Here is a 27018-nt window from a genome sequence, read left to right on the forward strand (position 1 = left end):
ACTGGCACGGAAGGAAAAGGAGCAGCTGAGAAAGGTCCCTCCCTGCCTTCCAACAGGTCTGTGACAGCCCCAAGGCCACCTGGCCTCCAAGGGAGGTGTGAACTTGCCACGTGGTTTCCTTCACGCTGATCCCAGAGTTCAGATAGTTCTGATCCTCAAGTGAAGCACCTCCAGTTGGCAGGCTCTGAGAACAACAGGAACTGGGGTGGCATGCTGCTGCTGTGACTGTATAAATCACATCTGGCCTGCACTTTGCCATTCCTCTGACCTCCGTGCTCTCAGAGATGAATTTCATCTGCTGCCTAGAGAATCCTCTGCTGACTCTACTCCAGCACAACATTACAAATAAAAATCTAATGAAACAGAGTCCACCGTGGCAATCATCCGAGCAACAACTGAGCAGGCTCTAATGAAGCATATTGATAGCAAAGGCCTGCAATAAAGCTGGGGAAGTTTGAGATCCACACATGGATATCTCTGTGGGTCGATGTGGGGGTGAGTGCCTCCATCCAGCTGTGTCTGTGTGTAACTCACACACGGTGTAACTCCCTGCCAGGGGTTACTCTGGAGCCTGGGAAAAGCTCAGTGCTTGCACAGTGACAACAGTGCACTGGGTAGGCAGCGACTGGGAGAGCATTTACCTCCTGGGGCAAGGTGCGAAGGCCCCTTGGCATCCCCCGGTTTATTGACTGTGTCCACTGGATCATGAGACAGTAGGGAAGCTGGAAGTGGACTGACCTGCTCACAGCTTTGTGTTTGATGAAGAGCTGCCAGGGTGGCATTTGGCCAACACAAGTGTTGCAGCTTCTGTTGGAACCCAAGATGTCCATCTGTGTGCATGGAGAACTTCTGAAATGACACTTTTCCTATGGAGCTCTTTGCCCAAGGAAACTCCCCTGGACAGGGATCCTCATACACTGCCTGGGAAGACATTCTGTGCACCGTGGTGGGGTGAGAAGGGTTTCCTCTTTTTAGTATCACTTCCGTCTAGTAATTCATAAGAAATGTGATGTTGAAGGGTTTTTTTTTAGCCTATTTTTTCTGGAATCTATAATAGTTCTTGGCTTCTATTATTAACTACTTATTATTCAGAAACAAACCAGTATTCTGACTCACCAATTATCTTAAATCACACTTTAAACAAAACATAACTCAGTAGCATTTATGGAGAAATGTAAGGATAATAACATTTGGAGTATTTATGGGAACATGGAAATGTTTGAATTATCTTCATTTGTGCACTACAGTAGCATCCAAGCCTTTAATAAAGAAGCCTCTCTAATCCAAACAACTCCTAAATTAAACAGACAAGAGACAAAGATGTGAACAGAAAACATAATCCCTCACTTAAGAGGTAAATAAATGAGGCACAGAAAGGGATTCTAAAGAAAACTGTGGCCAACCTCAGAATCTGCTTTTCCTCCCTGATGTGGTCAGAAAGTCCCTTTGGCACAAGCCTATCACGCTTTCCAAACAAATGTCAAATGTGAATGCAGTTCCTGATGGTCAGTGTGCAGGGCCTGCTCCAGAGGCTTGCCCTCATTCAGCACAGATGCAGTTCTGCTGCTGCCTCGATTTTCTCTCTTCAAGCTCTTTCAAACTCTGGTCTTATGGTTTCACACCAAGTACCAATGCTCTTAAATATTCAATTTCCAGAGCAAAGTGATCTGAGCTGAATCCCTTCTCAAAGCAAGAGGAGCAAAATTCTGTTGTATTTCTAGAGAGATGTTTGAGAACAAGATCTCTAATTAGTTCAGTTCTTTCCTCCTGGAAAGCTGGAATTGGTTTGGCTTGTTGCTGTACCCTCGTGCCTGGAGAGAAAGGCCTGGGAGGGCAGGAAGGGGAGGACACCCAAACCCCTTCCCCAAACCCCAAATCCTTCACCGGCCCCAAATCCCGGGAGGGGCTCCGGGCTGCCGGGTGTGCGGCGCCCTCTGCCGGGCACGCGCGGCACTGCGCACCCGGGCACGTACGGTTCTGCACACCTGGGCACGCGCAGTTCTGCACACCTGGGCACGCGCGGCACTGCGCACCCGGGCACGTACGGCTCTGCACACCCGGGCACGTACGGTTCTGCACACCCGGGCACGCGCAGTTCTGCACACCTGGGCACGCGCGGTTCTGCACACCTGGGCACGCGCAGTTCTGCACACCTGGGCACGCGCGGCACTGCGCACCTGGGCACATACGGTTCTGCACACCTGGGCACGCGCAGTTCTGCACACCTGGGCACGTACGGTTCTGCACACCTGGGCACGCGCAGTTCTGCACACCTGGGCACGTACGGTTCTGCACACCTGGGCACGCGCAGTTCTGCACACCTGGGCACGCGCGGCACTGCGCACCTGGGCACGTACGGTTCTGCACACCTGAGTATGCGCAGTTCTGCACACCTGGGCACGCGCCCCGCCCCAATCCCGGTCCCGGTCCCGGTCCTGGTCCCGATCCCGATTCCGATCCCGGTCCCGGTCCTGGTCCCGATCCCGATCCCGGTCCCGGTGGCTTCCGGCTCCGGGCACGCGGCCGTGGCGCTCACTGCTGGCTCCCCGTGTCCTGCTCGAATGCAGACCCGGAGGCCAGGAAGGAGCAAAGCGGCTCCTCCAGCCTTCAATAACCCCCATGGCAGTGTCCGCAGAGGGATTCGCAGCTTGGCCCGGGTTTGGAGGGGAGATTCCTGCAGCACCTCCACTCTGCATCATATCGGTGCCTTGCTTCCTGCTGCAGGTCGAATTTGTCAGCGTTAGAGACAGAAAATGAGCTGGGTGGGAATTCCTGTCTCATCAGGGTGCTGTGCTCTCCTCAGTGTTGGCTGCAAACAGCGGCACTGAGCATGAAAGAGTTCTGCCAAGGCTGGGAGACAAACCTCGGACTTCTTTTGTTTCTCCTGCCTTAATTAGAAAAGAGCCAATGCATGAAACACAAGGAGTGCCAGAAAAGCAAATAAATGTAAGCCTTTGATGCTTTCTTTCCCTGAACACACACCTCTGTCAGCTCTTCAGTCTCGCATCCCTTCAGAGGCTAAAGGTCAGAGGGCCCCCTGTGAACTGCTGCCCTGGGAGAGGAAGAGGAAGGAAGTGACAAATTAGCTCGGCTTTCCAGGCCTGTCTTGATGCACTGGTGTGAGTCACCAGAGCGTGACAGCAGTGGCTGCACCCGGGCATCCATCAACACTGGGTTTCCTCTTCTGGAGCTGCTCACTTGACATCTGCAGCCGTGGTTCCCTGGGCCTGTGAACTGTCCTGCAGCTCTTGGTGGGGCTGCACTGCAGAGTCCTTTCACTGGGGAGTGTCAGCAGAGTTCCAGCTAAACCTGCTTATTCTCATCACTTCTGGGAAGACCAGACTAATTCCTGCCTTAAGGAAGAGTTGAAAAACTGCTCTTCGAGCAAGTAATGAAGAATTGCTTTCTGAAACTGTCCCAAACACAATAAAGCTGCCAGTGACCACTTCAGAGGCTTCCAGCTTCAGAACAACTGTGCCTTGGACATTCTTACCTTGCATTTACTCCTGCATGTCATGACCCTAATGGCCTTGTTCATAACACGTCTGAGCACCACCTGCTTTGACACCAGAACACCTTTGGGAGGTGGAGAAGTTCTGGAATATATTTAAAACACAGAGGAGCTGGGTACCTTACCCAGAGTCACACAGGGAGTGTCACACCAGAGATGTAAGCACAGCTTTGCTTGGCTAAAACTCCATTATGGAGGTTCTCCAAAAGAAATGAGGCTGCCTGCTGGAAAGAGAAGGCAGCATTTTAATGATGCCCTCTTTCTAAACAAATGTGCTGAGTATTTGGTAACCCTTAATTTATTAATTCAGAAAAAGAATTAAGAAGATTAGCTAAACTACTTAATCTACTAATAAAATGTCAAGACCTATGGAAGACACTGCTCTCCTTGGCCTTTTTATTGAGGCACAATAGTGGTCTTCACCATTTTTTCTTATTACTTAGAACTTTTGTTTCTGTTCTTGTGCTCAGGACTTGCTTGCTGGGCCACAGAGACCTGCTGTGGCTACTGGAGGTCAGTTTCTTTAAATAAAAAAGTAATCCAGATCAATGTGGGATTACAGGGCACACAATCTCCTCATGGCTAAGCAGGGTCAATGTTCTTGCATTGCAAAACTGCCCTGAAGTTTCAGTTGTCAATAAAACACCCGGCTCCTTGCTGGCTGCTGTGCTCCCTGCCAGCACTGCTTGGGGCTGGACTCAGCACAGACCACGGTCCAGCCAAGGGGGTGTGCTCCACATCGCCCAGCATCCAGCAGGCACCCAGAGGAGCTCCTTTCATGGGCTGGCAGGAGCAGGAGCATTGTGCTCAGACTGAGGCTCAGCAGAGGCACTGTTCAAGCAGTGCTCAGAACACTCTTCAGGAGGAATCTCCCCAGCAGGACTCCCCAGCACTGACACAGAGGGGGTTTAGCTGCAGGGTCCCCACAAAGCTCTGGCTCCACAGGAAAGGAGAGATGCCAGGAGTGCCTGGGGGCACAGGACAAGTGTGCATTGTGCCTGCTGAATCTGCCTGCTACAAACAGACTCCTGCAGAGCCTTGCACGGCTGACAGCTGGCCACCAGCCTGAAGTGACTTCAAAGAGCTGAGCAGGGCCCAAGAGATCCAACATCCTCTTCCTCTGAGCTCGCACAACACCTGGGCTGAAGCAGCAGCCACCCCACGAGCTCCTTTTCCAGAACAGAGATGCTCTGACCTACACAACAGGGGCTCCAGACAAAGCTGCACCACCAACATCAAAGTCAATTTCTACTGGCAACTGAACCTTTGAGGAAAGTGGGATACTGCAATGCAGGACATTAGCAATGATTTTAGAATAGCTGCATTTAAAATAGAAATAACTTCAACGACAAGAAAACAAGGAAGGGAAAGACCTGAAACCAGTTTTCCCAGAGAGACTATGTTACTGCACAGGACTCCAGGGATAAGAGCCAATTGCACAAAACAGCCATCTGAACCAGTATCTCATTGGCATTGTTACTGTGTAGTTGAGATGGTCTGAGCTCACTCCCCGCATTTACCTCCCCATTCCAGCTCTCTGCAGGGCTGTACTGGGTAGGTGGAAGGATAAGAACCATTCCCTTCAGGGTGCTCTCAATCACTAGGAATCTATTTCATTTCATCATGCCCAAAACCAGAAACCAGAAACACTCTCACAGGCTGTGAGAGAAAGTAGACTTGACAAAGATTTATGCAGTGAGTCTGTTAAGAAATTATACACACCTCTGCTATTTTATAACACACACAAGGATGGGGTTTAAATGTTTTGGAGCAAGAATCATTTTCTTATTCTGGATCTGTCCCTAACCATATTCCTTAGTGATTCAAACAGTGGGGAGGCAGACCACATCTGAGGCTCCCAGGGCAAAGCCATGACTAAATGCATAGCACAATGAAGAGCAGAATACTTAGGTTCATAAATGATAGGCCCACAGGAGATGCAAGAGGCTGGTGTAAGCAGGACTCTGAGGGGAGCAGCTTGCATTTGTCCTCACTGTAAGTGTTCCTTGTGCATGAAACAGCCCCGGACACGAGGGGCAAGAGGACAGGGAGCACAGGGGGGTGGCTCTCAGCGTGGTTGTGCTGCTGTTATTCTGCAGGACTGCCTTTGATTGATGTGCATCAAAAGCATGCAGGTCCCTTATCTGGGCAGAAGGATCTGTCTCCGGGCTGGTTTACCGGAATCACATCCGCGGCTGCACGATTCCCTCTCTCTCTCGCTGTGACCGGCGGCTCGGGCCGGGGGAACACCAGCGTGTGAAGTTAATCTAAGGAAAACAGCTGTCTCCGGCAGGATTACCGTTTGCATTGCCTGCGATGCTCCGCAGCTCCCGCAGGAGCCCCGCGGCTGCAGAGGGCACCAGAGCGCCGGGCAGGGGCGGCTGCAGGCCGGGCTGCGGGGGACAAGGGACAGAGCCGGGACAGCCCAGGGCCGGCTGCAGTGCCCAGAGAGCGCCGGGCAGCCCCCGGGGAGCCCCCAGTGTGTGACGGGCACCCCGAGCCTGCCGGGGAGCCCCCCGAGCCTGCCGGGGAGCCCCCCGAGCCTGCCGGGGGAGCCCCCCTCTGTTACCTCAGGACCATCTGGCATCGCTGCTGCTGCTGCTGCTGCTGCGGAACCAGGGCCGGGGCCGCTGTGCCAGGAGGAGAGCAGGGATTTACAGCCCCGGGGGAACGGCTTCATCTGGGTACTGGCTGCACGCCAAAACAAGTAGCAATAAACACATTGGCCCAACCGGCTCCGTTTCTTACTTAAGTAATTTCCCGGACTGGGAGAAAATGCAGAATTGCACAATGTTCCTGGGCAGCTGTTTTCTCCCTCTTGTGTCACTTCAAGGCACAGGGGATGTCACTAAAAGTGACATAAAATGCTGAGACCATATCCTTTGGCTTTTGATAAATTCAGTGAGTCTGTGTCCCTCCCTGGCTCACGGGAGCATGCTCTGCTTGTAACTGGGGGAGAATGGCATAAAAACCACGCCTTGGTTTGGGCAGAAACAGCACTGGTTTAGACAAAGTCAGCTGGGAGCTTCTGCAAGACTTTGAGGCACTGGATGAAGTCCACAGGGAACAGGAAATAAGCACTACTCTTACATCAGCGCTCCTTGTTTGCAGCCTTCACTGCGGGCTGGCATGTGTTCTGAAACTCCTGTTACAGAACTGTTCACACTCCTTTATCCCAGCATCTTTAAACAGCCCCATTCTGGGCGAATATTGGTCACCATTTTACTGTGATTTCCAAGTGCTGAAATCTCAGCCCTGCACAACCCAAACATGTCAATATTTCAAATTTTCACCTGAGTTTAGCAAAGACGATCCTTCATTCCCAATGACAGAAAAACACTGCATTTTCTCTATGACCTCATCATTGCTCTCTTCCTGACATCACTGCAGAACAGTTATCAGAGTAACTCGATAAGCCCTCCAGGGCTGGGTTGTTGGGGTTTATTTTTCCCACTTTTAAATCGGTCAGAACTCCATTGTTGCTACAGATAAGCAGCCATTTGGGGTTACTTGAGTGCAAACTGCAGATAAGAGAGTGTCTCTTGAAGGCTTTTGTTGTCTCTTTTTGCCAGCGGCTTTTTGTTTCTCCTATCTTTATGTATAAGCTCTCTGAGGTTGTTCTGTGTGTGAGGGAAAGTACAGCGATCACAACTGCTTCCACAAGTGCTTGGGAATCTGTGCTGCCCTTGGGACTCCCAGCCTCAACTTGCAAGTCTCAATTCCATGGTGAGGCCATTAGAACTTACCAACTGAGACACATCTTCCACAGCCCGGGTCAGGAGGATTTTACGGGTATAATCACTTGGTTTTTTTCCTCTTTGCCAAATAATTTCAATCACAAAACTGGTATGAAGAGCTGACCTACAAGCACTGTTTCTGTGTGCAGATAAGCTTCTGCTGGAGTTGCAGCACGATGCTCTGCCTTTCATCTCAGTTTTTGCAGCTCTCAAGAGCAGCGGGGAGGTGTTGAGACCATCCAGCAAACACCTGGAGAGCCCAGGCCAGAGCCTTCTGTGACACCCTGCCTGCATTCCTGTTCTTTGCTATCACAGCCCCAGGTAATTATCAGAAGGGAGTGCCCAGTCACGTGAGGGATGAGCCAGTCCAGCCTGTTTCCTGATTTTCAGGGTCAACAATTTCTTATATCATTCCACACTTACAGAGCATTTCCCAGATAAAACAGCTGCAGTCCATTTTCAGCTCTGCCACAGCTTCAGACAGACACATTCCTCCCTGCCTTTCCCAGGTCCTGCAGGACTTTGAACAGCACTCATGTCTACAGGCAAGTTTGGAGCTTGCCCACTAGGGCTTGCCTCCAAAAAGTACTCTACATAGCAGTCATCATGATAAATTACCCCTAATAAAATAACCAACCTTCTCCAAACGTTGTGCAAGAGACAGTTAGGTAAATTCTATCAGCCCAGTTTACAAGGAGATCAAAGGATCACCTGTGAGATGTGCCCAGAGCTACATGTGGCACACAAGGAGAGGCAGCCAGTTCTGCCTTCCTCTCCTCTGCTGTCCTCTCCCCAGCATGCTGCCTCCAAACCCAGCCTTTGGCAGCACAGCCTCTCCTCAGAGCCCTCTTTTCTTCATCGTTCTACATGGTAGATTTTGCTTCTTTAACATGCAGGAAGAGGCACCTGAGCTGCACTGGTCTCTGAGGGGCCCACCCTTGTTCCAGGCTACTGCACCACTCACTAACCCTGCCTTGCATCTTGCTGGGGCTGTCTAGGGTGACCACTTCATTCTAGAAAATGATACCCTGGGGGAAAAATCCAAACCTAGCAGGTGTTTACTATTTCTACCTCTCCTAGTAGTCTTCCTATTTCTTCTTGTGGCATATTTTCAATTTCTATGCATGCAGCTACCTCAATCCATATACCTTAGAAGCACCTGTTAAAAAGAAAGGGTTAAATACAAACAGTGTGTGCAGCAGATGTGCATTGGGATGACTTTGCTCAGTATTACCCCTCTCCATTATTCACAAGCTCCTACCAGTCTGCTCTCAGCAGGGATACCGTATGTGGGATTGAAGGAAGAAAGGAAACAAGAACCAAAGTCAGGTTTCCCTGGCAGCACAGTTTAAGTGCCTTCCTAATGTGCTGCTTTATCTGTCTAACTGAATAGCAATAGCTGCTGCAGAAGAGAAAAATAAATTATGCCTTAATTAGGCACTTCTTGGTTGCTTTTCTAGTGTCCCCAGGGAGGCAAGGCTGTGTCATTCTAACTCCATCCACTTAGGAAAAAAACCCCATGTACACTTGGGACCCTTGGGAATATTCTGGAAGGCACAAAAGCCCCTGGCACACCCAGCACACTGCAGTCCATGTGGGGATTTTTCACTTGCCCAAATGCAACCCTCTGTGCTCTTTTCTCAGCTCAGCTGCTAATGCATAGCTTTACTTTTCCTTCCCCTCTGTAATTCCCAATTGATTCTCTGGGAGCAAAGCTACTGTGTCTGGGAATGTCAGACTGTGCTGACTGCAAGAGCCTGGATAACCTGGCTGAGGTAACAAGCTCCAAACAAAGCATTTCTAACAGGAAAGACATTGCTGAGAACCCTTCTGTGGTGTCTAATCAGCAATGAGTTCATACCACAGCTTGGCACTTCCATTGTAAGATTATTTTCCCTGATTGGGCAGGGATTTAATTATCACTAATACCTTTAGCCTTCTATGACATTTGTTTGAAATAAATAAATACTTTATTAGGGACTCACACGAGCTGCCTTGCTGTACCCAGTACTTTCCTACAGGCAGCCAGCACAGCATGTGGAGCAGAACTCTGTGTGCCCCAGCTCCATGCTGAGAGCACAGCCCACCCCTACCTGCACACCCCGTGCCCCAGGACAGTCACTGGTTTGGACTGGGAGCTCTCTGTCACTAATGCAATCAGAAGCCAATCTGGATTAGTCCCTCTACACATCACTGTGTGGAAAAAGAAGTGCATTAAGCCTGGCCCACTAAAGCTGGGTCAAAATGCTTTGACCACATCACAGTAACAACACTTAACAAGGCAAAATGTCTCCTGTCAGAGGGTATTGCCAGCCCTCCCGCACTGCTGCACCAAGCCAAGCAGCAGTTTGCTCTCCTAGCACAAGCTGACCTCCTGTGCAGCCAATATCCGAGGCACACTGTGCGAGGAGAGGGAGCTGGCAGCACTGAACGATGCGATCCTGGGAGCACACCGAGCGTTAGCGCTGCCGGCTGCACCCTCCTGTGGGCTGGGAGCTCTCTGCAGAGGGCAGGGCCAAACCCCGCCGGGGACTCCCAACAGCTCTGCCCTGTGGCCGAGGGGAGATGGGAGCACAAAGGCACCTGCAGCCCCGCTGTTTGCCACATGGGCCACGGCCGATGAGCCCAGCTGGGCAAATTCCTCTAAGAACTGGTGACGGTGGAACTTTCCCGGTTTGAAGGGTGCCAGAGGGGTCAGGATGTGGAGGGAGCACGGGGAGCATTGGCTGAGCTAAAATTCCCAGCTCACAGCACAGGTGAACAGCATGACATCTAGGACAACCAACAACTGCTAAAATTCTACAGATGTCTCACTTTTTAACAGAAATGCTGAATGGAAAAAGGACCACATAGGTTCTTTCATAGCTTGAACATCTACATAAAATTATTAGCAACTCTTAACATCCTGATTATCCTTCATGAAAATACTTGGATGTTTGTGGATTTGATATTTCTGATTTCCTATTTTAAATGTGAATTTTTGGGGGTAAATTACAGTGTTTATGGTTTGAGGAGAGATGCCTTGTTTCATGTTTTGGTAAGAGACAGGCAATACAATTGAACAAGGCTCTTGAATGTGGAGGAGTTTGCAAAGGGGGTTCATGGATGGATGGGAGCTGGGAGCATTCTATCAAATAGCTCTGACCACAGCCTCATCAAAGGATCACCACAATGATTATTAAAGTCCAGTATTCTAAGTTCTGACTTCACTAAGCTCAGTGAATATGTGGAGTAACTCCACTAAACCCACGGATTCATGTTTTATTATGCCCACTGTAATGGGCAAAATCTGACCTTTTGAAAAGGGTCCTGGGAAGCACAGATGTGGATCACATCGACCCCTTTCATCTTCTGAGTTTAATTCCTCAGTGCTCTCCATGGTTTAAATAGACATGTCAGACAGAGGAAACATTCTCATCTCTGGTCCAGGGGGGAGGCAGACAGATGAGATGATTTGCCCATGGCTACACTTTGTAAAAGAGCCAGGAACTGAACCAGACTGGTCCAGTCTCAGTGTCTCAGCCACAGGGTCATCATTCCCTGCCTTGAATTGGTTTTTGAAATCATGCACTAAAGTATGGATAGGGACTTCAAACTAACTCTGTGCTTATGCAACATTCTGAGTACAACCACTTTCCTGCACTGAGCCCTCTGTCCTTATTATGATCAAGCACTATGGTCTTGTCAGGCCATATTCCCCCTCAGAACCAGTGGGACCTGCACCCTTTGCATGGCAGGAGCAGCAGCCAGGGACAGCTGCCATTCCTTAGCTGCTGAATTCTCCCATTTTGCACTCAGAGCAGGGGTAAAACATACAAGCTCCTGGATCAGGGAAAACTAAACTCAAGTATGAGGGAAAGTGGTAAGGGTTTACTTTGTCCTTTCCTGTCCATTTTGTCCACCATGAATGCAGAAGGTTTCCTATTTGGTGCTGTGGGGTAAGAGCCAGAATTTTTCAAAACTTTGGCTCAGCTCCTGCCAGCATTCAAGTTCTCTTATCTTGCTTCCGGTGCAAACTATTTCCAGAGATGGTGCTATTGAGAAAGTCAATGACTGTGATGGAAACTGAGGAAGAAGAGTGAGCAGAAAATCAGGAGACTGAATTCAAATGATGACAAGAACCAGCCAAGACCATTCTCTCCTCAGACACTCTCGGCAAGATCAGGGTGTGCACTCGTGCAGAACTGGGGCAGCTGAGCCCCAGCATGCTGGCAGTTACTGACAGTTTCTCCTTTCAAAATGAGAAACTCAAGCCAACAGTTAAAGTAACAACTTATGCCCATTTGATTTGATAAAGACTTTTACTGTGTTTGAGTAGACTGCAAGTGTGTGGCTCACTATTTTCTCTGGCATCATCAGGAAAAGCTTTATCTGCTTGTGTGTTTGTTCTTGGTGGGTCCTTTGGGCAGCATCTATCTCCTCTGTGAGAAGTTAAGCATATGCATGAAGCTCTGAGCCCCCATTTAAAGGAAGATTTGCACAGTCCTGCACAGAAAGTTTGGGCTGCCATACTCCTCACACTCACGCTATGGGTGCTATTAACTGGTTAATTAATGGGTGCACTAAATAGCTTATGTATTGTATGAGTGCCATAATCCACAGCCTGAACTGCACACAGAGTTCAAGCAGGGATTAGGACAGTACGTGCCCTTAAAGGTGAGGTGACTTTCAACAGAAAAAAGTAAGTCAGAAATATTTCTTTGCTGAGAACCAAGGTGTACAGAAACAGCCTAAAGGTATTTTAAGGACATCTCTTTTTATGTCTCTTTCACCTGACAAACTCCAGCTGGACCAGAATCGTTCACTATTTATAAACACACCATCAAGGGAAGACTCCTGGTACAAATGTCTAGTGACTGTCCACACCCCAATGGGATGGGAGCATCATTCTGGGAATAAAACAGAACCTTGCTGGCATCTCCTCACACCACCACAGTCAAGGCAACACAAATTTGCAGCTCTCAAGGGCTCACAAATCAAGACACAAACCTCCTTTATGTCATGAATTTGGCCTACAAATTGTCACAGAATAATAGGGGGTAGTTTTTTTTTTTACTTCAGAGCTAAGACTGCAGCTTCTCCCTGCTGTTTTTGTTTTCTTTGTAGTCTGACTTGCTCTGTCCCTCCAGGCTTTGTTTTAAAAAACTGCAATTGTCCAGTGGATGCTCAGTCACAGTTTCTCTGTGCCCTTCAGTATTTTCCTCCTAAACCTGAATTTCAAGCCATTGGCTACCTTGAGACCTGACCCAGTTTTACACAGCATGGCACACAGAACCCTTGTTCCCAGGGACTGACACTGACTTGAACAGAGCTCTGAGCACAGCTTGTCTTGCAGCTGTGGTCTCTGGAATACAAAATTAAAGGAAAGGGTTAAGTTTTTAGCTAGTTCTGAAAAATAGGGTGTCACTGAGAGACAGAATTAAAATGAGAATGAATCCAGACTGCAGTTCTTTAGGATACACAGTGTTTTCTATAAATATCATTTTGCATCTTCCCTTCAAAATCCCACTCTGTCTTTAACATATATTACAAGTATTATACTGTTCTACAGAATTCTCATTAAGCATAATTAAGTAATGCCATGAAATCTAGTAGATCAGAAACCAAGATTTTCCCTTTAAATATGTTTCTCCCCTAAACAACTTAGCACTACTGTAATCACTGTGAACAAAGAAAAACTGCCAGACTCTAATCAGCACACAGCAGGGATGGGTCATGGACACATTTATCTTCCTTCTCACAAGCCTCCCCTGGATAAAGGAAATGCCCTAATACTCAAGGCATCTTGGACACCAGATGGCTGATTATTAGACATTTTATGAAGAGGAAGGAAGTAAAGAGAAACAGCCTGAATTTTCATGGTACTGTAGGGATAGGGGAAAGGAGGGTGGAACGAGGACTTAATCCAAAACTTACTGGCTGGGAAGACACTGATTTCAAAGGACTTTGAATTGGAAGGAACAAAAGATCTGTGTTTGTTTTTCCTTCTGCAGATTAATTCTCAACTCATCAAGAGTGAGAATGATTGATAGTTGCATGAAATGTCCTTGCTATTATCATACTCTAAGGACTTCCTGCTGAGCCATTTTTTTTGCAGCAGACAGGTTTACATTTCTAAATATCCTTCAGAATGTTGTAAGCTCTCTTTAGACCATCTGCAGGCTTTTCACAGACCTGGTTTCCAAGAGCCTGACTCAGTAGAGCAGGATCAGGCTGTGAGGCCAGGAGGAACAGCAGAACACACAGGCAGTTGCACACAGAATTCCATCTCCAATGAAGGAATGCCACAGGCAATGCCCCTCAGATGCATCAGGGCAGTCCCTCCACTCATATCATTTGGCCCAGCCTCTTTTACAGTGTCTCCATGTTTAGAAACCTGTAGAACTCAGCTCCTTCCATTTTATCTATGGCAGAGTTCTTGCAGCTCTTCTAAAACAGAGCTGTCAGTGCATGCAAGCTCTCCCCAGGGACCTCTACATAACTGAGAGCTACAAGACATGCACCAGAATGCTTCACAAAAAGATATTTTCTGGATGTTTCACAGGTGGAAGATGGCAATAGATCCTCCCAGGTCCCATCATGCACAGCAGAGGGATACAGCTACATCAAACGTGCAGGTGGATCTTGGGAAGAATGTGGATATTGGATCTAGTGGTCTTTGTGGTGCTGCTCCTCCCATGGAAAGGGATGTGGATTATCCAGCAGACCCTGATGATCCCAGGACAGCATTCCTGCTAGGTATGTAATGAGAGACATAATGTAGTGCTTGAGAAATGGCTGTGGTCACCCCACTTGTGAGGCACTGCACACACAGCTGCGGAGGAAGGGTTGCAGAACTGGAAAGGAGGCCTCCCACAGAGCAGGACGAGAGCTGCTGGTAAAATCTCCACACAGAAGTGGCTGCATCAGGAGAAGTTGGGTTTTTTTTCCTTTCACCAGAAAAACTGGCATTGATTCAGAGCTGCCAACAGGCATAGGGCACGGGGGTGGGAGGAGTTTGTTCTCATTTTGCTAATCAACACAAGTGGGTTGGCAAAGCCCGGGCACAGGACAAGCCTCAGCCTCAGCGGGGCTGCAGAGCAGAGCCTGGCCCGGGGCCCTCCCAGAGGGCTGTCACATCAGACGGATCCCAGCACGGAAGAATGGCAGCAGATGATTAACCCGCCCAGCTCCTCGCCATTATTTAAACACCAAGAAAGGGCTCTGGGGAATGAAGCTAATAGCCATGTGGAGTCCCAGCTCCAGAATCATAATGATGGACCTGGAGCCTTCTCTCACCCAGATGAAAGAGGGGCTGTTGTGCTGCAGTTCACAGCGTGCTAATGACAAACACAACTAAAACCTTCAGCCTCTTTCAGACTCGGGCCTGTAATCTCCTTATGCAATACACTTGACAAAGCTCTCTTGTGGAATATGAGCCTGCTTTTTCCACCACAGTACATACCCCCTCCCTCACCAGACTGCGCGCTACTGGACTTGATTAATTTAATTATTTATCACTTATTTTTACTCTGAGAGCATTTAACAAAATCAACAAGTTATTTTGCTGCAAATAAAACAAACATCAGGAAGCTCTGCTTGCAGGGATATGCCTGTTGGAGGGGAAGAGCAGCAGCTCACCTGCTGCCTTGTTCTGAGAGGTAAAGCTGCCTAATTATTTTTTATTATCCCTGTGTTGTTTCATTAACCAAATATTTGCCTTTTTGCCTCACACACATATCTAATGCCAATATACAAATTGCACAAGGGGATTATGCCAGCATGAGTCAATCCAGGGTGTGTATATCCTTGGAGAGACATAAGCCTCTGTTTCTAAAGGCGGGTGTTTCTTATCCTTGTTAGACCTATGAATTTCTTTCGCCAACAAAATTTGTCACTTTTCACTGTTGGCACGTCTGCTGCTAGAACAAACCCCACGGGCTGGCAGGGCTCCAAGGGGGGTGGGGGCTAAAGCCTCTGGGCCTGTAATTATTGAGTATTTATATTACAGCAGAGCTCAGAGGCTTCTCGCTGAGATTCAGGCGTTGCTGTGCAAGCAGGGAGTAAAAGACTCTTCCTGCCCAAACAGTTTATTTTACTGGTGATAAATAGCAGACAAAAAGGCAGCACTATTGCAACACAGCTGATGCTAAAGAAAGACTGCAAAACCCATGAGATTACTCTAAAAATAAATGTTGGGGGTTTTATTTGTTTTATAGACAACGAAAATTCTTATGTTCTCTAAAGCTAGAAAGTTTCTGGTTGCTGTAACAGCTGCAATGCTTGTTTACTCACGTGACTCCAGAAGGAAAGATGAACACATCACTTCAGTCCTCCTCCTCCCAGTCCCATCTCAAAGTCTCTTTCTGTTGAAGGGGAAGTGAGCAGGGGGTTGGTGGTGCTTAGCTGCCAGCTGGGGTTAAACCATGACACCTGTCCACAGAAAACACTGAGTGAAGAGACAGCAGTTTCTTGTGCCTTCCACTTGTGGGGCAGAAATTCCTTCAAGGTTGCCTAAACACAGCTGTTTTCCCCATCCATGAAAATTATTTTTAAGAAAAGGAGTAGTGTTTAATTTTCACATCTTGTCCTCCATTACTATCAGCACACAGTTCAGTCTCCTGTATCTATCCCTGACTCACTGGGATCCACCACTGCCAAACCTGTGGATTTGCTGGTCCATCCCTTGCATTCGACTGTGCCATTTGGCACAGACAGCTGAGCAGGAAAAATCCATGGAAGAAGCGGACTTAGACTAAAACTTTTCCTAAAGGTGAAGGTCATATCTTATACTTGTGTGAACTGGTTTGGCTCGGTTGCAAGCCATGGAGATATCTAAACTGGGGGATGGTGAGGATTTGTTCTGGGAACACCATCTCACCATCCTCACTTTCTCTGTATATCCTAACAAGAATATCCAGCAGCATGTCTAAAAATAGGACTTAAATTTCTCAGCTTCCCAGCAGAGGAGCATGCCAGAGCTACTGTGTATTCCTGTGCTGTGCCGGGAGAGGAATACTCCTATGGTGTGTAGGAGGAAGCCTTTGAGGGGAAAATCACCGATAATAAAGGCCTCTTTTATCTGAAACATTTCAGCTCTTCAAATCCCAACACTGCATTTTCTTAAAACAGGTCTCTATTATGTGTTAAACACATCAAATAGAGCAATTCAGTCTCATCATCTAAATTCAGTGTTGTGATAGCTGAATGAAATTGGGGCAAGATAGCTAAAAAGGTAATAGAGGCTTTTCATACAGGCAGCCTGTAAAATGCATCAGTGCTTTTCTTTCTCCAGGAACAAAAAAAAGGTATTTTTCCCCAGTGAGCTTATTTTACTGAGTCCAAGACCATTGCTATGATCCAGGATTTCCAGGGGTGCTTAGCAAGATTTGGGCTTTATTGAGGTAGCTAGAACCTGATCTGTGTGGGCAAGAGAGATGGGGCAGTGGGGAAGAGAAATCCCCTCAATCCTTAGGCCAGTGGCTTAACCAAGGACTTATAAGTTTTCTCCAATCCAGTTCAGGCATTCCACATGTTATTGTTGTTTTCAAAACTATTGTTTTTTGACACAGTGGCAAAAAAGACCACTGTACAATGAAGTTGACAATGTGGGTACGGTTCACTCAATTCAAGAAAAAAGCAGTTGTTTTAGGCTAGAGAATACAGTTCTTATGTCCACCCTACATAAACTGTACATTAAAAGAAAAATCCTAACAGGTGCATCAATAAATGTGTAAAGTACAACACGAAATATGTAATTTCCTGAAATCTCTGGGAAAAGAGCTCATTCAGTGTGCTCACACAGTCCTTCTAGCATGTCCCAGCCATGGTATTTCTCTTTTCAAACCCTCAGATAAGCAGTGCTTTTACCCCATCTCCTTATAGACAGAAAGCTGTGGTTCCACACAACTTAAACTACCAGGACTGCACCCAAGGTCTGTGGTGGAAGAGCAGCCTGGGCTCCAGGGAAGGCGCCAGCCCCACAGCCTGCGATGCTGAGCGCTGCTGAGCAGGGATGGACGCAGAGGCAGTGTTTAGTCAGCACATTCTTCCCGCAGGCCCAAGGGCAGCCCTGTGCGCTGGGACTGGAATGCTGCCCACGGATGGCAGCCGGCTAATGAGGCCGGCACTCCCAGCACACAAACACTGCAGGGAATGCCAAGTATCCTGTGATGCACGGCCCACAAGTTTCCTAGGTTGCTTTCTTATGCAATGTGCTCGGCCTCTTGTCTGTAAGCAAATGGATATTCTCAGGTGGGGACACAGCAGAGAATGTCTATGAGAACAATATCCTGTTAATAACATTCCCGAGTTCCACAGTCACCTGAATTTGAGGATTTCAACCTGTCAGAGTCCTAGAAATAAAAATTTCCAGTACTAAATCTCCAGTGCTCCTGAGCGCAGACAGGGTAGATAAAGGCTTTTTCACAAGGTCAGAAATATGGAGGTAATAAGCAAAGTTACTTTCCCAAAACCACAGACTCATCAGATGGCAAACTAATTAAACCCTAATCCAGCAAAGCCCTTATTGCGTATGAAATTTACAGCATGTGAATAATGACAATGAAATCAAATACTTAACCTGACCCACATTCTTAAGAAAATTACTAAACAGCATATGCCACACTACTTGATGCAAATCCACACAAACTAATGTGGATACCAGTATTTATTTAACCATGAGAAAAACAGCTCAGTGTCAGCTGCTTTGCCCTGCTCCACTGCCTCATGTCCTAAATTCAGTTTCTTTTTTTTTTTTTTTTTCAGGAATCTCCCTTCTGTATTGCCACATGTGGCTCAGATGTCATTTAAGCTTTTAAAACCTGGTATCAATTTAGTGCAAATTAAGGAGGCTGTCTTCTTCTGTCAGTAAGGTACAACCTAACTGCCTCCCTGGATCCCTCATGTCAGATGAACCGTCCCAATTCTAATAATCGGGAGATGAGTGGTTCCTGCACTGACAGCTCAGCTCTGTGCAAGTCCATCAGACAGGCTGGATATGAAACCAAATGTAATGCAGTTACCTGGACTATATTTCTCACGTCTCCATTGTGAAAACTGAAACCACAGCAATTCCACAAGGACATCATGAAGTTCCCTTCTACTCATGATAGGGATGAACCCATACACCTACCGCAAAGCTTATATTCACTAAAACACGTTTATCCTAATGCCCGTTCACACCTCCCCTGGGCTGGGCAGGCCGCCCTTGCCCTGGTCCTGCTTCCTCCAGGGGCGCCGAGGGGAGCGGAGCCGATTGCGGGCTCCTCGGAGCGAGCTGCGAGGCCTGACATACCTGAGGGGAGGCTGAGGGGCTGAGGCGGGCGCGGAGAGGGGACGGAGACAGCGAAGCAGGAACTGAGGGGCGAGGCGAGAAATGAGGGCTGAGGGACACGCTGAGGGCTGAGGCGGGAAATGAGGGCTGAGGAACACGGCGGGCACTGAGGGCTGAGGGACGTGCTGAGGGGTCGGGGACGCGCTGATGGCTGAGGCGGGAAATGAGGGCTGAGGGACGCGCTGAGGGGTGAGGCGGGCACTGAGGGCTGAGGCGGGAAATGAGGGCTGAGGGACACGCTGAGGGTGAGGCGGGAAATGAGGACTGAGGGACACGCTGAGGGTGAGGCGGGAAATGAGGGCTGAGGGACACGGCGGGCACTGAGGAACGTGCTGAGGGGTCGGGGACGCGCTGATGGCTGAGGCGGGAAATGAGGGCTGAGGGATACGCTGAGGGGTGAGGCGGGCACTGAGGAGTGAGGCGGGAAATGAGGGCTGAGGGATACGCTGAGGGCTGAGGGACGCGCTGCAGGGTGACGGACGCGCTGAGGAGAGCGCCGCGGGGCGGCGGCGGGCGCTGAGGGCGGCGGCAGGGGCGGAGCGGGCGCGCTTGCGGAGCCCGGCGGCCGCGCATGTACCGCGCGGTGATTGCCCGGAGAGCGCAGCGGGGCGGGCCGAGCCGGGCCGGGCCGCCTCCCGTCCGCCTCCCTCCCTCCTTTCCTCCCTCCCTCCGCCGCTCCCCCGCCGCCGCCTCGCCTCCCGGCCTCCCTGATGCCGAGGGATGGATAGAGCGGCTGCCCTGCGAGCCGCCGGCATGCTGGAGAGGAAGGAGCGGAGCGGCGGCGAGGCGGCGGGGCCGCGGGGCTTGCCGGCCGTGCGGACCACGCTGCAGCAGTGCGGGCTGCTGCAGGACCTCATCGACATCTCGCTCTCCAACCTGCGCGGGCTCCGCACCAAGTGTGCCGCGTCCAACGACCTCACGCAGCAGGAGATCCGCACGCTGGAGGTACGGCGCGGGCTGGCAGCCGCGGGCGCCGCAGCGGGGCCGCGCTGCCCCCTCTGCCCCGCACGGCCGGGGCTGCGGCCGGGGCCTGCCGCTGCCCGCCGCCCTGTCCCCTCGGCACCGGGGCCGCGCCGCGCCCGCTCCTTCTCCCGCGGGCCGAGCGCTGTTGGCGGGGACAGCGGCGCCCCGGCCCCGCCGCGGAGCTGTCAGCGGGCTCGGCGCTCCCGGCGCGGGGCCCGCCGCCCGGGGAAGCCGCGGAGCGGAGCGCGGTGCCGGCGGAGCGCGGACAGGTGCGGGGCAGCCCCTCGGGTGCCCCGGGCTGTCGGGCGGGTGCCGGCAGCTCCGTGAGGCAGCGTGCGGCCGCCCTGCCGCGCCCCGGGGCCTGGGCCGGGCTCCCGTGTCCCTGTGGAGCGGGATGCGATGTGAGGCGCGGAGCAAAGGTGACTCCGGGCTCGCTGAGAGGAGGTGTGTCCCCACACCGCTGGCCTGGCGTGCTGGGAAAACTCCCCTTTGCCTCAGGTCCTTGGTATTTGCTGCTGATGCTTCCTGCCCTCTGCTCCAGGCCTGTCTCTCTATCCCTGGCTCAGTTTCACTGATCTAATCTGATCCTCCTTTTCCCTCTGTTGCTGTGGCTCAAACAGCATCATGGACCGGGCTGGAGAGATGTTCCGCTGTGTAGAAAGATTAAACGAAATTCTTCAAACACAAAACATGCGCTGCTGTGTTGCTCTCAAAGAAGAGCTGGATCTGTATAAAAGTCTGTATAAGTACGTAGGATGTATTTTTCCTTAGTTAATTTGACCTTTAGAAACTTAAATAACATTTCCTTTTACCTTCTTGGCAGGTAGTTTTGCTTTAAGCAATCAATCCCCTCCTGTTCCCTTCTTTGATTTAAGTTTGATGTAAATGCTAATGCTCCTCTTCTCTACCTGCTACTGGAGACAGTGGAGCTAAATAGAGCGTTAGGCTTTTTAGGAAGAAAGGATCATCACAACACTGTAACTGTAATAAATGTACATGCAGAAAAATCCATCACATGAGAAATGAAGGTTGGGAAGAAAACCATGAAACAATAGGTGGTAGGTAGCTTTTGGCACAGTCTCCTGGAAATCTATCATTCTTCCTTTATTTTTTGTCTGACTTTTTTTTGTGATTTTGGTTGGTTGGTTGGTAGGTTTGTTTTGTGGGGTGTTTTGTTTTGGTTCGTTCTTTTTCCCCAAAAATTTATAGTGCTGTTCTTCCTCCTGTCACCTCCAAATAGCATCCCAAGGGCTATTCTCAGTGAAACAATATTTGTATAGCCTTTTGGCAGCCCTGCTGGAGGGCCTTTTCGATGCCCAAACAATGTCAATCAGCATCATTTTGGGAAATGATCATCACTATTTTGCTTGTGGACCTGTCTAAAAGAAAACCTTATTGACAAAGTATAAAGGCCTTTTATGATCTTGAGGCTCTTCTTAAAGCAATGAAAGCTGTTTCTAGTGATAGCTGTTGAGTGTGTGCACACAATCCTCTTCAGCGTTTATCTGTTTAAACAAATGTGTGCCACATTCACCAATGAGCATAAAATTTATGTTCAGAAGAAAATCTCTTCGATGTACAGTCCAGTATGTGATTTCTCTGGGAGTCCAACCAAATGCTGGATCTCTGCCCACACATGGAGCTGTGGGCATGGGTACAGACTCCGTGTTCTTTGCACTGTTGGGTTGCCTGTACCAAAATACATATGTCAGACATAGCCCGAGTCTTGTGCTTGACTGTGCCAGGCTGCAGTCACAGAGCCACACTGGAGGAGCTCAGGGGCCGTGTTTGCTTCCCCAGGCTGTCATTGCTTGTGGTGCCCCCGAGGGAGGTGGGCCCAGAGCTGTCTCAGGTACCAGGTGGAGTTCCTGTGCCCTGATTGCTGTGCCAGCAGTGCCACTGAGGCAGTGTGCCTCTGTCTGTGGGGTCGTGCCAGCACAGACGTGAGCTCTGCTCCTGCAGGGAGCTCCTGGAGAGTCCAGAGTGCAGCTGGGAGCTTGGAGTTCTCCAGGGCCTGCTGTGCTTCCCTGGTGGCCTCCACAAGTCACCAAATGGCTCTGCAGGTCATGATTAGTGTCTGCTGGTGGTGCAGTGCTGTGAGCCACATCTGTACTGTACATCCACATCTGTACTACACATATTACTAGTCCTGAACTGAGAGCTTGTCTAGGCTGGGGCTGAACTCTCACAGGGCTTTCCTTCTGCAAAGACTTCAGAGGAAAAAGAATTGTGAAAACTTAGGTCCATTAATATAACTGGTAGACTGTGTAGTGATGTGTAGTTGCCAGGTAAAGAACACCAACCTCACCGAGAGCACTTGGGCTCGAGCTTAGTTCCCTCCCCATTTACTGCAATGTTTTAATTCCTTCCTCATTCCTCTTGCTTGTAAGGTGTTCTCAAAATAAAACACGGTAGATAAGGATTTCAAACTGGACCTTGGCAGGTACAGTTAAGCACTCACGGTGGCTCAGAAGAGTTCAGGGGAAACTGAGATATGGGAAGGAGAGGAAAGAAAGGGCTGTGGGAATTGCTTGCAAAGGATGTGTTGAGTGTAATATGTTGTATGAGCTGACCCTGTTTCAGGGTACGAAGGCCATTTCTTAGAAGGGCAGGGAGTTTCCCTGTAGTGGAAAGTAGGTTCTGTTAGTTTGGTTATTAGCAGACTGGGTTCTTTGATGCCACAAGGTCTGGGTTTTTTTAAGCTTTATATCTTCTGCCCAATAAGTGCTTGAGTGTTTTTCTTTTTACCCAGTGCTGGTCTGTGCTTTCAGTTCTGTCCTAGCGTGTTTACTCACTTCTCAAGTTGACTACAAAACTGAAATGGAAAATAATGGTAATTTTAACCCATATGTAAGAGCAAAAAATGTTGCCATGTAGTGAGCATCCAGTGTGCTTCCAAGCATCCTTGGAAAGAAATAGCTCTGTCAGTCTTTACCTCTGTCCTTACACTAATCCCTTGTATGACTTAAATTGGTTTTGCAAAGTTAGAAGCATATTATTTTTAGCTGTATTTCTTTATGAAGGCAGTATCTTTCTGGATTCATTTCCCTGGCTGGGAAACTGCTGGTGGGACTAGGCATCTGTGGTGAAGCACATCCAACTTCCAACTGCAGCTCAAGGCAGTGTGCTGGAGGTGAGCAGGAGAACAGTCACAGGTGCTGGCAGCAGGAAAGGTTCCTGTGGTTTCTCAGCTGGAAACAGCTGCTTTGGTGAGCTGTGGGAGTCCCCAGACTAAGGGGGACACCTTCCCCCAGCATCTCCCAGTTTTGACTGCAGCGAAGATGAGGGAGGAAGGCTGCACTGCGAGACCTGGAGTGGATTTAGACTGCAGATGGATTTTCTCTCTAGCTGGGTTCTTGCCTCACAAGAGCTGACTGCAGTGGCTCTGGCGTGGCAGCTGCCTCCAGACTGGTTATGGTGGGAGTGTCGGGGTGAGGCAGTGCACACATTCTGAGGTCTGCCTGCTCTTTGGGAAAATGTCCTGGCTCTCTGGCCAGACTAGATCCGTGATAGAGACACTCCTGGGCCTGTGTGCAAAGATCAGTTTGCCTTCTTCCTCGGGGATGTCTTCTGTTTGACACCTTCAGCAAACCAGGCACCAGATCAGAAAGCCTGACTGCAGCTGGGCTGTCTCACAAATAACTCAGTCTAGTCTCCACAAATCAGTAGTTCAGTGGCTGAATGGTACCTGTGCATTAAATCTGTTTGAACTTGCTTTGGCATTATCTCAATTCATTTGGCAATTTGTCTAGAAAAGGCTTATCTTACCAAGCAATCTCTGAACAGAAACACACTATTTGAAATTGGGGGGAGGCATGAGAGAAGAGGAAGAAGGATTGTAATAGTCCACACTTTCAGATTGGAAGTTGGGCATGCATAAGGGAAGGACAACTGAGTTTGTAAATTGGAAGCAGTGGGAGTAGTGAATTTTTCAGGCCAAACTGCAACCTGTAGCCACATGTTTATGAGCTTTGTTCAGCTGAAAAGACTTCCTTTCCCAGCAGGTCTTATGTAAGAGAAGAAGAAAGTCTCTTACTTCATCTTACTTTTTGCATATATGCAACACATTTGTTTTTCTTAAAGTGTCTTTTGTTTTTTTAGGACTCTTTCTCCTTTCTAAAATTTGTGCACTTACTGTACAAGATAGTCTTCAACAGAGATTCTATTTGAGTTGGAAGAACGGAAGACCATATATTATTATGTAGTCTGCAGACATCATCTTTCCTTTGTGACAGTTATGATCAGAATTTCCATATCATAATGGAATTTAGCACACCTCTTACCACTGATTTTATATAAATGTTGACACACAAACTCAGCAGCAGTGTTTTCACTTACCTGGAGTTACCAGGACCAGCTCTGGTGAGCAGGTTGTCATCAGTATGAAGACAGGACAAGAGACTCTTCACTTTTCTGTCAGGCTTGTGTACTCCTTGCCTTGTGTTGGGTTCCATGGTGCACTGACTGGGAAACAAGGAAGGAAGTGTCAGAGTAAGGCTCTGTGCTGCCTTTGCCTTTCTAGGGCTGCCTGTGTGGTCACTGGTAACACAGCATTATTCCTGCTCACCCCTGGAGCTGCGGGGCAGGAGCCCAGCAGAGCCTGGCTGGGAGCTCTGTCTGTCTGTCTGTCTGTCTGTCTGTGCTGCACACAGCCACAGAACCCACAGCCTGTGGTGCCACACTGGCCTCGGTCTCTGCATACAGCCTCTAACACAGAACTGATCTAATCAGGGACGTAGCCAAGCTGGGCCCCAGCTGTGTCCAGCTGAACTCCTGGCTGTGACCAAGCTTGCCCAGATCCCACCTGCACAGACCTTGGGCTGCTACCCCATTTCCAATGCTGTGAACTGCATTTCACCCAAGGAAAGCCCCAAACAGTGGTCCAGCTGCATGCTAGAGACAGATGTACAGCAATGAGTCAGCACTGGGTACACAAATTTATCACCTGCTTTGGTCATAAATAGGAACACTTAACAAAGAAGTCAGGTGACATACCAAATTATTTAAGGAATAGTGTCTGTTACAATATTTCCAGCTAAGTGTGTAATCTATCAGATGCTTGAGGGATAAACCCTCACCTTTCTTTTAAGATTAATATTTCAATATTTCTTACCCTCATTCCCTCATTTTCAGCTTAGAGGGATTCCTTTTTTTTTTTTTTTCTTTTTTTTTCTCCTTAATAAAAGGAAAGTGGTGCTGAAAGCAAGCCTGGCTATCTCCACTGTTAGGGGGTTGGAGAAGGTATTGGCTGATTACTGCTGTGGTGAAAGGCACAGAGTGATGTATGGGTGATCCTGACTCAGCCAGCTCTCAGACTCCCCTCCCTGCTCATTTCTCACTCCTGTGGAGCAATCCCACACAGTTGACACTACCAGCAGCACAGAGTTGCCACAGCCGGCAAATATAGGGAACAGAAGCTCTCTGAATCTGGAAACACACCTGCTCCAAAGGAAACGAGGAGTTCTTCCAGCACATGACTTGTGAGCAGTTGTGCATGCAAGTGTCGTGGGCATTCCTGTTTCTTGGTGGGAATCTGCACCTAGTCAGACTAGCACATTATTAGGAAACAGTTTGGCATTCTGGCTTAGCACCAGTCCTCATTGGCATAGCCCTTGGAATCTAGGACAGGATCAGTCCCCAGCTGAACCAGATAAACTCTGCCTTGCTTGTGGGAGCACAGTTGGGAAGCACCAGAGTTTACAGGCGGTCAGAGAGGCCTTTTGCCTTAAGCTAGAGCTGCACAGAGCTCCTGTGCCACCTACAGATCGCAGAGGCGTGTCCCAGGCAGCCCTGCTCTCTGCACACCTCCAAGGACATGAGGTAATCACTGCTGCAGCTGTGGTGTTCACTTGCACCTGTGCTAGGTGGCAGTCACCTGCTCTGTGCTCGGCTCCCTGGCCTCCTTGGAAACCTGCTTTCTGCATGACCTGTTTAAAATGAACCCTGGAGCATTCCTGAGGTGGAATCTCAAGCCTTTCTTAGGCCCTGCTCTTGGGGTTTGAGGGAATCACAGCCCAGGCTGATCATAGGTGTCTGGTGTTTATCCTGCTCTAAGTGCAGCACAGAGGGCTGAAGTCTGAGCTCTTGGGGCTGGAGGCAGAATGAAGATCCAAATCTCATTGGACTTACACACCTGAGCTCAAGACTGTTCAAAATCTCTCTTTAAAGGTAAAATACAGTTGTCATTTGTGTATATGTTCTAAAGTGAGCAGAGGCCAGGTCTCTGGTTCCTCTTATGCCCAGTGAGAACATCCAGCTGGTTCTGTGTGCATCTTGGGGAAGCAGGGAAGGGTCACAGGACACTTAAGCAGCAGAGTCAGGAATCACACTTTGGTTGGGGTATGGAGTGCCCCTGATAGGATGATTAGTAGTTACCCCGCATGAAGAGCTCTAATAGCAGAGCCTGTGAGCTCTCTTTAGAGCAGTCATTAACGTGGCACTGAGGAATGCTGCTGGGATGCAGCAGATCCAGGCTCTGATCTGGTCTGATCTGATGCTGCCAGAACAGGTCATTGACCCCAGTGTTCAGCATGCAGCCAGGAGCCTCAGGGTTTTGAGGCCTTGGAAATCTTCAGAAGCTTTTTGCAATGAGTTTAGTACCTTCCTGTCCAGTTCTGCTCCCCTTACGTGCTTCTAAAACGTGGGCTTGTTGATTTATCAAAGAACTTTCACTTCTGTTTGAAGCAACCTAAATTTGGAAAGGAAGTCTTGAGCTCCTCGTTGTTGTGTATGGGTTATTGTTGAGGCCTGTAGGTTCCAGTGTGAGGTTTTAGTTATAAACTGAAGAGAAGAAATAATTAGTAGGTTTTACAGATTGAGGACTGCTCATTGATTTTTGGCCATCAGCAGTAAAAGACACTGCTGGAGGAGGTGGTGGGTTTGTCAGTAGGTGCAGGCATGGGGAGATGTGTGTCCATGCCCCTTATGCTGCCTACAGTGCTCTTAGAGAACCTCTCCATACCTGGTTCCTACCAATTTTCTAGCCACATTTTTCTACTTCCAGAGCAGTTTTCCCCTTTTATTTCTAGAGTAAGCTAGAGGATTAAATACTGCTTTGAAATACAGTTACGTAGCTCCTCTGAAATAAGCTGAAGTAGGGAGATTCTGTTTTTTAAAGCTTCTGGACTTTTTTAGATGTCTCCTTAAAAACTGTTCTTAATCTGCCAAGCAAAAGACTTCAGGCTTTTTGTCTTTATGAGCAAAACTGAAACTTTCCACAGTTCTCTTAATGCAAAATGCTTCTGGTTCTTCATCTTTCCTAGGCAGGGCTCTGTGTCCTGCTGCCAGTGCCTCCTGCCTGTGCCTGCAGTGGCCGTGTCCTGCCTGTCCCCACCCTGCAGTGTCTGCTCAGCTCTGCCTCAGCACAAGGTTTTGTCCTCTGGCCCTGGTGCTGTGACAGCCTCTCTGAGGCCCCCCAGACATGGCCTGACTCAGCAATTTTCACACCTCTGCCTTGATCTTTCCTGCAGCTGTAAAACCAAGGTGCAGAGGGG

The 27018-nt window shown here is 49.0% G+C and overlaps 1 protein-coding gene across 1 annotated transcript in view; it reads left to right on the forward strand.

Moving 5' to 3' along the window:
• The first annotated feature begins 19252 nt into the window (after window positions 1-19252).
• KSR1 (kinase suppressor of ras 1) overlaps window positions 19253-27018 on the forward strand; it is a 49626-nt gene continuing 41860 nt past the window's right edge. The window contains exon 1 of the mRNA XM_066563436.1: window positions 19253-19507. Coding sequence (XP_066419533.1) covers window positions 19283-19507 — 225 coding nt within the window. The 5' untranslated portion in view covers window positions 19253-19282. The remainder of the gene's footprint in view (window positions 19508-27018) is intronic.

Source organism: Molothrus aeneus, chromosome 20, assembly GCF_037042795.1.
Source record: "Molothrus aeneus isolate 106 chromosome 20, BPBGC_Maene_1.0, whole genome shotgun sequence".
NCBI lineage: Eukaryota > Metazoa > Chordata > Aves > Passeriformes > Icteridae > Molothrus > Molothrus aeneus.